The sequence below is a fragment of the Portunus trituberculatus genome, chromosome 14, assembly GCF_017591435.1.
Source record: "Portunus trituberculatus isolate SZX2019 chromosome 14, ASM1759143v1, whole genome shotgun sequence".
NCBI lineage: Eukaryota > Metazoa > Arthropoda > Malacostraca > Decapoda > Portunidae > Portunus > Portunus trituberculatus.
The window spans coordinates 9,481,684-9,494,277 of NC_059268.1; the positions used below are offsets into that span (position 1 = coordinate 9,481,684).

Below are 12,594 nucleotides of genomic sequence, written 5' to 3' on the forward strand. Positions count from 1 at the left end.
CATACGTAAAACATCCTCGATTCTTGATGTAGTAAACGAGTACATTGTTAATTTTGTAGTATAGGTTGAACTTACCCAAATTCAGTAACTGCCGGATTATGGAAAATTCAAACTACAGGTGGTCCATAAGTAAGCATCCTAAAACACCTTGTATAGTCTTAGTCAGCCTGTATTATACCTGTGACATTGTTTTGATATATTATGTTAGCTATACAAGTAAATATGCATGCAGAAAGATACAGAAAAACACATGCACCACCACGTCATATAGTGACGTTCCGACAAACTTACATTTATCAGGGATATATAAATTATTCCTGCATTTAAGAATTATACCGGATTATAGAATTTGCCGGATTACGGAATTCCAGATTTGAGAGGTCTAACCTGTAGTGGTAGTAGTAGTGGTAGTGTTAGTAGTGCCAGTAATAGTAGTAATAGCAGCAGCAGCAGCAGCAGTAGCAGCAGCAGTAGTAGCAGCAGCAGCAGTAGCAGCAGTGGCAGCAGCAGTGGCAATGGCAGTAGCAGTGGCAATGGCAGCAGCAGCAGCAGCAGCAGCAGCAGCAGCAGTAGCAGTGGCAGCAGCAGCAGGCAGTAGCAGCAGCAGTGGTAGCAGCAGTAGCAGCAGTAGCAGTAGCAGCAGCAGCAGTAGTAGCAGCAGCAGCAGCAGCAGCAGTAGCAGCAGCAGCAGCAGCAGCAGCAGCAGCAGCAGCAGCAGCAGCAGCAGCAGCAGCAGCAGCAGCAGCAGCAGCAGCAGCAGCAGCAGCAGCAGCAGCAGCAGCAGCAGCAGCAGCAGCAGCAGCAGCAGCAGCACCAGCAGCAGCAGCAGCAGCAGCCAGCAGCAGCAGCAGCAGCAGCAGCAGCAGCAGCAGCAGCAGCAGCAGCAGCAGCAGCAGCAGCAGCAGCAGCAGCAGCAGCAGCAGCAGCAGCAGCAGCAGCAGCAGCAGCAGCAGCAGTAGCAGCAGCAGTAGCAGTAGCAGTAGTAGCAGTAGCAGCAGTAGCAGCAGCAGTAGCAGCAGCAGCAGCAGCAGCAGTAGCAGCAGCAGTAGTAGTAGTAGGAGTAGTAGTAGTAGTTCGTGATATTGCTGTTCCAGTTGTTTTGTTATATTTTCTTAAAGGATGATGTGAGAGAGAAAAAGTATATGAAAGGAAAGGACACAAAATTATCTTCTATTCATTAACTTCTTGAATATCATTCGTTGGTCGTATAATTTCATCCCCCCCATACACTGTGGGGCAGTAGCAGTAGTAGTAGTAGTAGTAGTAGTAGTAGCAGCAGTAGCAGTAGTAGCAGCAAGAGCAGCAGCATTAGTAGCAAGAGCAGTACCAGTAGCAGTAAGAGTAACTGCAGCACCACCAGCAGCAGCAGCAGCAGCAGCAGCAGCAGCAGCAGCAGCAGCAGCAGCAGCAGCAGCAGCAGCAGCAGCAGCAGCAGCAGCAGCAGCAGCAGCAGCAGCAGCAGCAGCAGCAGCAGCAGCAGCAGCAGCAGCAGCAGCAGCAGCAGAAGCAGCAGCAGCAGTAGCAGTAGTAGCAAGAGCAGCAGTAGCAGCAGCAGTAGCAGTAGTAGCAGTAGTAGTAGCAGCAGTAGCAGTAGTAGTAGCAGCAGTAGCAGCAGTAGTAAGAGTAGTAGTAGCAGTAGTAGCAGTAGTAGTAGTAAGAGTAGCAGTAGTAGTAGTAGTAGTAGTAGTAGCAGTAGCAGTAGTAGTAGTAGTAGTAGCAGTAGTAGTAGTAGCAGATGCAAAAGTAGTAGTAGTATTGTTTTTGTCGTGACCATCAATGTTGTTTGGTCTCTTCAGCTGGTGGACAGAGGGACACAAACAGAAGTCACCACCTCTTCCGTGTCCACGCAGACCGAGGGGCCGTACTTGCCACTGACCTCCTCCATCCTCCAGCACGACACCAAGTATGTTGTTCCTCTTTCTCTTTCTTCTCGTGTTCCTTTTTATCGCACCAACACTCCATAACGTTACTATTGTTATGCAGAGTTCAGCGGACATAATTATAACTGTAACTGAATGCATTATGCCATTAAAACGTCGACAAAGATCAATGAAGTCAAGATAATTGCAAAAGGTTCAGACACATACCGATTTTCAACTTGTTATTAACCTTTTTATTGCTATGGATTTTCTCATAGTTCATAGTAAAATGCTATGGTGCAACGTTAGAGCATTCTGAAAGGCGCTAGTGATAGGAACACGAGTGAGAGTGTAGTGCAATTTGTAGAATCACGGACATGATTTTCACACGCATTTTTCCTTTATAATCGGGTTTCCACAGATGTTTTCGTCCTTTAAATGGCTTAGAATAATATTTAAACATTCACTTGAGTCTTGGCAGAGAATAATCGTATCATGACGTCCTTTCACTGCAACATTTTTTTTTCGTCTCATAACTACCTGGAGCTTTTCAAGAAAAAAATTTGTAGCGCTAAAGTCTCAAATAATTCCGTAACCTAAAGACAACAGCCACCCTCCTATTCCCTCTGTGTGACGATGCAAGCAATTGAACAGTATTCTGAATGTTAAAAGGCGAATGTAGCATTAAAAAGGGCATCTCTCATATCCCTCATATTTTTCTGCAACCTTCCACATCTGCCTGTAACTCATGCCTCCCTCTCTTCTGCTCTCTTTTTCTTTGGAAGGGTTGTACCGAGGGACGCCAGCGAGGAGCGAGAGGAACAAGTACTACTCTCAGACGCCTCCTCAGGGCCCTCGGTATCAGGATTGGGGTCTGCTCTCCCACGCCCTCAGGTACTGCAAACTCTACCAGGCATCGTCACGCCCATGCTGCCGGACAGTCCCCCGAACTCCCCCGAGCATCCTCTTAGCTTACCATTCGACGGCAGAGCGGCGAGGAAACGTGCGAATGAACAATGGATGCACCTGAAACAACTCTGCGTCACAGACATGATATCTTACGACGTGCCGATGCAGACGCGCCTCCACCGTACTCGCAGGATAATGGTGAATACCTACATGCTTCTACTTTTCAGTTTTGACATGTAAGGAAACGCACATCAGAGCACAAGGACTATTAAGGTGATCTAGCATATCTTACATTCTCCCTGGTTTTCTTTATTCATTTCTCTTCAACTCGGGACTACCACGTGTAGGCTTCTGGTAGCTTCCTTTAGTTTATTCATGTTCTGAATGCGGCTGTTTGTGTTCCTGCGCAGGTGGACGCATGTGTGCAGACCGACAACGACATCCTGACAGATGAGGCTCCACAGTTCGCGGCACGTCCGCCAAACTCCTCTAAAACTGCCCTACTGTCCGATGTAGACTTTACTGACATCGATGTGCACGTCCTCACCACGCCGGACGAGGTGAGTGTATTCAGAAGCACTTTGTTCTCTTACCTCGACTGTTTTAAAAACCCACAAGTTTCATCACTTGTGTTCTCAGTGTTTCTAATGTTAATAATGTAGAAAATCTTGTTAATCTGCTACAGCAACCATAAAAGCGCCCCTAAAAAAACGTGTGACCTAAATTAAGCCTTTCAAAAGTAGTGATGGTACGGCCAGAAGTGTTTCAGAATATGACCCTATGGCAGGTCACGCAGGGCGGACAGTCGCTTACATGACAAAATTTGGTTTTTGCAGCGACTCCTAACAGTATCTCATTTTCAGATATCAATGTCCAACCTTGACTTATTGAACAGGCTGTAGTGAAAGTTACTGGAGTGTTTTCCTGAGTCCAGTGATTAGTTCAATAAAATTTTTGCATTAGCAAAGAAAAAAAAACGAAACACACGATACACATTTTCTTAAAGCATTCTAGACTTACAGGAACTACACTATGTTCCAAGGTCACTGAGGGAATTAGTCAGTACTTTTAGACAGGAGTTGAGTGTGTTTTTCCATTAAACCTTATTCCGCTATTAATAAAATCATGAAAGCAATATTAAAACTCTACAGTAGCCTTACAAAAAATGTGAGAGAGTCGATAAACGTTTGAGAACACGAACGTATAATATAATCTCAATATTTAGTCTACGAGAACACACAATATAGGATAACAAAGCGTAATAATACAAACCACAGTATGACTCACTTCCATTGATCACACCTGAGCAGTAAGCGAGGCAAAATAACCTTATAAGACGCAATGTTTTTTCCATTCCTTCTCCTACTATCTAAAGCAGTACACGACACAAACAGTACTGCGAGGTCCGTATCACCGGTGCGTGTTGGACAGCTATACATACACAGAATAAGTGCAGCACACAACCCTGCATTACTCATGGCTCTCTCTCTCTCTCCTCCCTCAGGTTACAACGGAGGTGGCCCAGCTGGTGCGCTACCTGGGCAAACAAACCACGAGTGACCTTTACCGACTGCGAGCCCTGTTCCGCTGGGTGACTGAGAACATAAGGTGAGTCACAAGCTACGGGAAAATGAGATAAGAATGAAAAGATAAGACGAAATAGAAGAAAATAGAAACACCTGAACATCTTTGGCTTCTCCTTATTGGTTATAGTGAAGTTGTTGAAGTTTATTGGAGTTACTTAAAGATTTCATGCCATCAATAGGGAAGTAAGGAAAAAAAACATGAGAGAGAGAGAGAGAGAGAGAGAGAGAGAGAGAGAGAGAGAGAGAGAGAGAGAGAGAGAGAGAGAGAGAGAGAGAGAGAGAGAGAGAGAAATTGAGAAAAAGAGCACTATGTTTAGGAATACAAAAAAATAATAAGGCAGAAATGAAAAAGAGGAAAGCTACTGCAATATTAACAAGAGGAAGAGTAGCACGTAGGTTGGCGATAATTAACACTGCCTCCACGTGTTGGCAGTGACACGTGACCTTGATAGGTTGGGGGGGGAGAGGGAGGCATGACCTTGAAGTGAGCGGCACGAGTTTCCAGGGAGACACTAACACTACACTACACGCACCATGTACACTTACACACGCGAAAAGACGCAAAAAGAGACAAATGAATAAAAATCGTCTGCTGAATGACAGTGCTGATGTGTTTAATGCATGTGTGTGTGTGTGTGTGTGTGTGTGTGTGTGTGTGTGTGTGTGTGTGTGTGTGTGTGTGTGTGTGTGTGTGTGTGTGTGTGTGTGTGTAGGTAGAGAGAGAGAGAGAGAGAGAGAGAGAGAGAGAGAGAGAGAGAGAGAGAGAGAGAGAGAGAGAGAGAGAGAGAGAGAGAGAGAGAGAGAGAGAGAGAGAGAGAGAGAGAGAAGCTGCGTATCTTCTCAATACGTCCGCAAACCTTTCTTTTGGTCTTCCTTTTCCTCCTTCTTTTGGGTGTTCCTCTCCTCCTCCTCCTCCTCCATGGAGTTAAAATTCCATGTTCGATGCTTCATGGTATAATTTATTTTTCCTGCCCGCTTCGACTGGAGGTATTGGTTGGTGGGAGAAGAGCCTTCCACTGTACTATCCTTTCCTTCATACTACTGTTGTCATTTAGTGTAGTAGTAGTTAATCAATCAGCCTAGATAGGACCTGTAAGTCTGTTGCTGTTTGATACTCCTATGTAATCCTTCTCTTCATCCTCCTAATGTGCCCTCTACATCGCTAAACCATTTGTCTCGCCTTTCAAGCTGATATTCCGAAGCTACGTCTTGTCAAAACTACACACGCTCTTATAAAAGTTTCCGTAAGAGGTGCAAAGGATCACAGCTCTATCTTTCTCCCGATGCTCGCTAATACTCCTCCTCACTCAGGTTCGATTGGAAGTTTATGGAGAAGAACCAGACAGCCGAGGATGTGCTGGGGTCAAGGGCTGGAGTGAGTCGTGACTACGTAACTCTGCTGGTCGCTCTATGTCACGCGGCAGGCCTAAGGGTGAAGAAGATACACGGATTTGCGCGGGGACGAGACTTCAAGTACGTGGTGGTGAGATGGTGGTGGTGATGGTAATGATCGTGATGGCGCTGGTGGTGGTAGTATACTTTATTTATCTATTCATTTTATTTATCTTTTGCAGATTGAATATGAGAAGTGCATTAAAATGTGTGTGTGTGTGTGTGTGTGTGTGTGTGTGTGTGTGTGTGTGTGTGTGTGTGTGTGTTACCCTACGGAACGAGCTGCTCATTATTTGTGTTTCAAGGTCACAACTGTTTGATCACTTGATCTTGCAGTCTCTGACGAGACCAGGCACACACCACACACCGGGACAACAAGGTCACAACTCCTCGATTTACATCCCGTACCTACTCACTGCTAGGTGAACAGGGGCTACACGTGAAAGGAGACACACCCAAATATCTCCACCCGGGCGGGGAATCGAATCCCGGTCTTCTGGCTTGTGAAGCCAGCGCTCTAACCACTGAGTGTGTGTGTGTGTGTGTGTGTGTGTGTGTGTGTGTGTGTGTGTGTGTGTGTGTGTGTGTATATATTATATTTACGGTGGCCTGCTGGTCACCCAGCCAACCTTCCTCACTATGCGTTGGTGGTGGTGATAGTAGTGGTACTGATGGCAGTGGTGGTAATGGTTTACTTTATTTATTTATTAATTTTATTTATCTTTGGCAGAATATGAAAAAATGCATTAAATCGTGTGTGTGTGTGTGTGTGTGTGTGTGTGTGTGTGTGTGTGTGTGTGTGTGTGTGTGTGTGTGTGTGTGTGTGTTTAATTCACCTCCTCGGTCATCTGCTGGTCACCCAGCCAGTCTTCCCCATTACGGAGCGAGCTCAGAGCTCATAGACCGATCTTCGGGTAAGACTGAGACCACATCAACACATAACACACACCGGGAAAGCGAGGCCACAACCCCTCGAGTTACATCCCGTACCTATTTACTGCTAGGTGAACAGGGGCCACACATTAAGAGGCTTGCCCATTTGCCTGTGTGTGTGCGCGCGTTGTGTTGTGTTGTGTTGTGTGTGTGTGTGTGTGTGTGTGTGTGTGTGTGTGTGTGTGTGTGTGTGTGTGTGTGTGTGTGTGTAAAATTCCCGTCAGTGTACCCATCAATGTGGTTCCTTCACCTGGTTGTCCTCCCACTACAGGCCAGGTCGCCAGTTTGACCCGGAGCGCGACCCCAGACACACGTGGATGGCGGTGTTCCTGTACGGGTCGTGGCGCCTCCTCGACCCGACTTGGAGTGCCGGTGAGTGACATCATAAGCACAAGTTTCCAATACGCCAGTTATTATTTACATGAGGGGAAAAAAAGCTCATGCACAACTATAAGAAGTCTTAACACACAGCAGTGATTGACTGAATAAATTATGAGGGCCGCTCTATACTTAACGTTCCAGTGGGTTTTTTTAATATTCTTATTGGATATTATTTAAAGGCGTTCAAATAGCAAAAGGGATGTGATAAGAGTAATGCAGATAAATTTCTTGTTGTTCATAAGCAGAATCGGGCAAGAAATAACAGGTTCTAGCTCGATACAGCTGGATATCACGGAAGTAGGATGAAACTGGTTCTCATACAGGTTATTAGTGACAAGTCAATAGAAAGCCTCAACCCCCTTCACTACTATGACACATTTTCATATTCACTCTGCTTACAATTTGGTGATTTTACACAGCTTCAGAAACCTATATTGGGATTAGAATAGTGAAGACTTTTGCTATTGATCTTCTGCCCTCCATACGCCCTTTGCTAATATCAATAAAATGGTCTAATGGAACGCAAAACAAGTAAAAATGACTCCCAGTACTGGAGGAGTTAAACAATCAGGCGAATCAATGGAAATGATTGGTGTGCATGTTTCATAAATGGGACTGCCACGTGTAGCATTACTTTCTTCTTCCTTTGTAGTCTAATGCCCCTTAAGAAAGAATACGACTAAGGCAGGATTATATTTTGTGATATATCAATGTAAACTCCTCTTTCTCGCTCTTCTCGTTCTCCTCCTCCCGCTTCATGAGTTAGGTAGGATCACACCTGCTATTTCAATGAACGTTATTCCTGCTCCTGCTCCTCCTTGTACCCCTCCCTCCTTTGCCACACCCTTGATGACACAACACACCTGATAATCTGCATTCCTTCCCACTAACCACATCCAGATCATGCATTTTTAACATTAATTTTGGCGAAACGATATAAAAGTTACTCAAGGTCCCAAAATATCTCAAACATAAAAATAAGTGAACGTTTTGTCTCAAGGGCAGCTTTCAACACACTGTTTGAGGTGGGGATATAAACGAGTGTGCGTGTGAGTGGGCGCCGCTGCGTATATGAACAGGGCACGCACGTTTTATGCTACACGAACGCATTGAAGAATAGAGAGACAGATAGACAGGCATACCTACTGACAGATGGAAAGAGATAGACAGACGACCAGACGGACGGACTAACGAACACACACACACACACACACACACACACACACACACACACACACAAATTGATCCGCCTGGTTGTACATGGTGTGAGTGGGCCAGCGGCACAGCGAGGCACGGCAGGTTGAGTCGCTACAGTATTGCTAAATTATCAATGAACGGCTGCACTAGTCCGTTGTCCTTGTAAACAAAAATAAAGATCGTCGCGCACCAAGTCCCTCATTGAAGAAATAAATTGAAGAAATAGTGAGTAATTCATTATCTGTGCGCACGGTTGCCATGTGGATGTTTGCCCGTGTTACTGTATATCTTGTGACTGTGACAATGCAGTTCATACAGCGTGTAGGAGCGAATATCCATACCGCTTTACATTTAACGAAGAGATGAGAAAAATAGGTTCTCAGAGTGATGTGTGACTGGAACTGAGTGGAGCTGAGTAAATATTCAGTTTGCTATTGCCGAGTCAATGTGAAGGGGCGGGGAGTTGGCAAGATTAGTATAGGCCTATGGATATGGATAACAGGTAGATACAGGTAGGTGTGTTTTATGCAAGGATTACCACGTGTAGGACTATTCGTTCCTTGTAGCTTCCATTACATTTTCAAATCTTCCTCTTCTTTTTTAATCTTTTTTTAGCTGGTAAATGAAGGCGTTTTTTTTCCCTCATTGATGCGATCATGATTAGTCTTCACACATACAAATAATCAAAAGCACCAGATGTAGGTATCCCATTATTCTCTTTCACGGGACAACTTCAGTGAGGGATCGCAACAACAGGTCAGCCTTCCCCAACACTCTTAGTCCTCTCCGCCTCCATGAGTACCGTCCTATCACCAGCTATACATTACAACATAAACCTCTGAGATAATACACGTTGACAAAAGACTACATATGAACCACCTTGAATATCGTGTGCCTCTCAAGATGAAATTACGTAGAGGATGAGAATAGTGTTCATTAGGGCGCAAGGTCGAATTTTGTTGTTCCCTTGGTATATATAGCATGTCCTCGAGGTGGGATTTAATCTGAGGCAGGTGATGTTGATTACCGTTGTAGTGAAGGAATAAGGAGCACCGGTTGTCATGGGAAGTAACGAGCTACCACTGTAAATACGACAAGCCGCCTCGCCCTCGTTCTAGTGTGCTAAGGTAAAGGTCACAAGATCGCACGTGGGAAGAAGAAAAGTGAGCTAAAATATTCTGTATGAAAAAAAAAAAAAAAAAAGTCTGGTCGTTTGTAACCTTTGAAGGAAATACTTGAGAGAGAGAGAGAGAGAGAGAGAGAGAGAGAGAGAGAGAGAGAGAGAGAGAGAGAGAGAGAGAGAGAGAGAGTGTGTGAGTGTGTGTGTGTGTGTGTGTGTGTGTGTGTGTGTGTGTGTGTGTGTGTGTGTGTGTGTGTGTGTGTGTGTGTGTGTGAGTGCGAGCGTTTATAAAATTCAAACATTATAGAACGCCCTCATCCATTATTACAAGCAAATACGAACAATGTAATGCACTTGGATAATCAGAGGTGCTCCTTACCCTGTAGTTTGGACAAGTGCCGCGCCCTGCCCCTCATCGACTGGCTATCGGCGTGCAAAACAAGGCGGGAGGAACCGAGTCAGTATGGTTTGTGAAGGTTTCGTCTTTTAACTGCACGGAATCTTAAAAATTTTGATCTTCACGTAAATGCACCATAGTTATTCCTTTTACTCATTCATTGGCACGTGGTGTAACTCAGCTGAACTTGTCGCTTCGTGAGAAACAAAGGATCTCGTTCTCTTACTCCTCTCCTTCACTCAGCTTCGTAAACATGACATACAATCGGAATGCATTGAGATATAAACAGTCTATGATACTCGTACACTGCAAAAAGGTTCGGTTCTGTCCTGTGTTGAGTGTGTTGGGGAGATGCCTGTCAAATATATTGGTTTGTTTTATTGATTTGAACTTTTTTTTTAGCTTTATTTGAACGTTTAAGAGAGAGAGAGAGAGAGAGAGAGAGAGAGAGAGAGAGAGAGAGAGAGAGAGTGAGTGTGTGTGTGTGTGTGTGTGTGTGTGTGTGTGTGTGTGTGTGTGTGTGTGTGTGTGTGTGTGTGTGTGTGTGTGTTTTTTTTAGCTTTATTTATCGTTTAACGTTTAACTAATTGCAACTTATGTCACGTGGCTGAACTGCAGAAGAGAGAGAGAGAGAGAGAGAGAGAGAGAGAGAGAGAGAGAGAGAGAGAGAGAGTGTGTGTGTGTGTGTGTGTGTGTGTGTGTGTGTGTGTGTGTGTGTGTGTGTGTGTGTGTGTTTGCCTTTGCACTCGTACTCTGCAATCTTTCATTAATAATTTCGAGATTGGTGTATACGCACTCAATACACGAACCGTTGTAATTATCGTCCGTTTAACTAATTGCAACTTATGTCACGTGGCTGAACTGCAGAAGCTAAAACATGCACGCTTTAGTATCGATCTTTTAAAGGAGGAAGTTAAACTATAAGCCTGATTGATTTGCCCTTGAGGAATTCATTGAAACTCTCCTCATTGTGAAAATCGAAGGACGCAAGGGAGAGAAAACAGTAATCAATCAACAGTAGTGATTAATAATGTGAGGACTGTCGGAAGCGGGGAGATGGGGAAGTCCAAAACACACACACACACACACACACACACACACACACACACACACACACACACACACACACACACACACACAGTCTCAAGTCTCTCTCTCTCTCTCTCTCTCTCTCTCTCTCTCTCTCTCTCTCAAAAAGTCCAGGAATTTAAGGAATGTGAAAAAGTGTGATGAAATTTGAATAAAGAATCTAACAATAAAAGATAGATAAACAGATAGATAGATAAATAATAAACGATAACAAAACGGTTTCAAAATTTACCAGACGGCTCGCACTCTGCTCCATCACTCGTAGCTTTACACGAAGGGAATAAATATTTAATTCACATTCCTGCAAGATTTTTTTTGGCAAGATATTGGAAAAAGAATCAAGCAGTGGAGAACAAATTTGTATGAATATATTCAAGCGTCTCCGTGGCGCTGGAATGAATGGCATTGACAAGTTGTGGAGAGGAAAAATCTAAGGTGACAGTAAAATATGTGTACAGCCAGCTCCTTACTTCATGAAACAGCTTTCCTACTTATATCTCTAACAAAAGTGAACTCTGTCTTAATTTTTCATAGCAGCTGTCATTGGCTAGAACTGCCTTTGACATGAATGACAAGCCTGACTTCTTCCTTTGTCCATCCACACTCCCTTTCCCGTCCCTCCTCCCACCCTATGCTTCTCACACCTCCTTTAACCCCTCCATCTCTCTCTCTCTCTCTCTCTCTCTCTCTCTCTCTCTCTCTCTCTCTCTCTCTCTCTCTAACCTGCACATTCAGGACAGCATAACACAACAGATAGACATATAGATAGAATACTGTATTAACATTAACTTGGTCCAAATATATTTGAAACTCTATGATGATAGTGTGTCGGGCATTATCCCAGCTGAAACTTTAAGAAGTGAAGAACGATCATGAAAAAATATCTACATGAAAACATAAAACACAAGGAACTTCTCTTTCTCTTTTTTGTAGTGCACTGTGAAGGTGAGGCTGGGAGGGATTCAGATCCAGCAACATTATCAGTGTTTCTAGGTCACATAAAATTCCCCTGATATGCTGACACTCTCCTTGGAAAATCTGATAACCGATACATTCCCAATAGAACAGAGAAGAACAGAGTACTGAAGGACACACACACACACACACACACACACACACACACGAGACACAATTGAATACAGTACAGTATGTAACATTACTCTCCTCCAGAACTTTACTTAACCATCCTTCCCTCCCCACAGGTTACACCAACGCCCAGGGCAAGTTTGTTCCTCATCCTCTGGAGCATTACTTCCTCACGGACCCACAGCACATGGTCTACACTCACCTGCCCTACAATACTCAAGAGCAACATTACGACAGGTGTGTATCTTACTCCACAGGTAACGTTTGCTAGTACGATATTTAGTTCATACAATATCTTTACTTCTTACTCATATTCTTATTCTGCCCAGCTTTTTAACGTCAGAGTAAACTGTAAATCTTACTCATTCAGTCATAAATGTGAACTTCAAGTCTCTGCCGATTTTTTTTTTTTTTTATCTTTCTCATTCTATGGTGAAATTCCCCGTTGCTTAGTATCAAAATATCTCCAAAAATTAAATTAGCAATTTTTTTTATTTTCCTTGACGTTTTAGAGAGGAGAATGTAGTTTTCTTATATCAATTGTGGGTTTGGTCTGTCTCCTTGATTAGCGGATAAAAACTTGATGACAGAAAGAGAAAAAAATAACTTGCTTAAAAAAAACTTACCCTACTGATTTAAGAGAGG

The 12,594-nt window shown here is 43.9% G+C and overlaps 1 protein-coding gene and 1 long non-coding RNA gene across 3 annotated transcripts in view; one reads left to right on the forward strand and one right to left on the reverse strand.

Annotated features, from left to right (window-relative positions):
- The window catches only part of LOC123503618 (kyphoscoliosis peptidase-like), a 37,081-nt gene that overhangs the window by 20,077 nt on the left and 4,410 nt on the right, over positions 1-12,594 (forward strand). For both annotated transcript variants that reach the window (XM_045253540.1, XM_045253541.1), the window contains exons 5-11: positions 1,797-1,903; positions 2,645-2,966; positions 3,179-3,328; positions 4,273-4,376; positions 5,666-5,827; positions 6,951-7,051; positions 12,066-12,186. In XM_045253540.1, coding sequence (XP_045109475.1) covers positions 1,797-1,903; positions 2,645-2,966; positions 3,179-3,328; positions 4,273-4,376; positions 5,666-5,827; positions 6,951-7,051; positions 12,066-12,186 — 1,067 coding nt within the window. The remainder of the gene's footprint in view (positions 1-1,796; positions 1,904-2,644; positions 2,967-3,178; positions 3,329-4,272; positions 4,377-5,665; positions 5,828-6,950; positions 7,052-12,065; positions 12,187-12,594) is intronic.
- The window catches only part of LOC123503620, a 34,419-nt gene that overhangs the window by 12,457 nt on the left and 9,368 nt on the right, over positions 1-12,594 (reverse strand). The window lies entirely within an intron of this gene.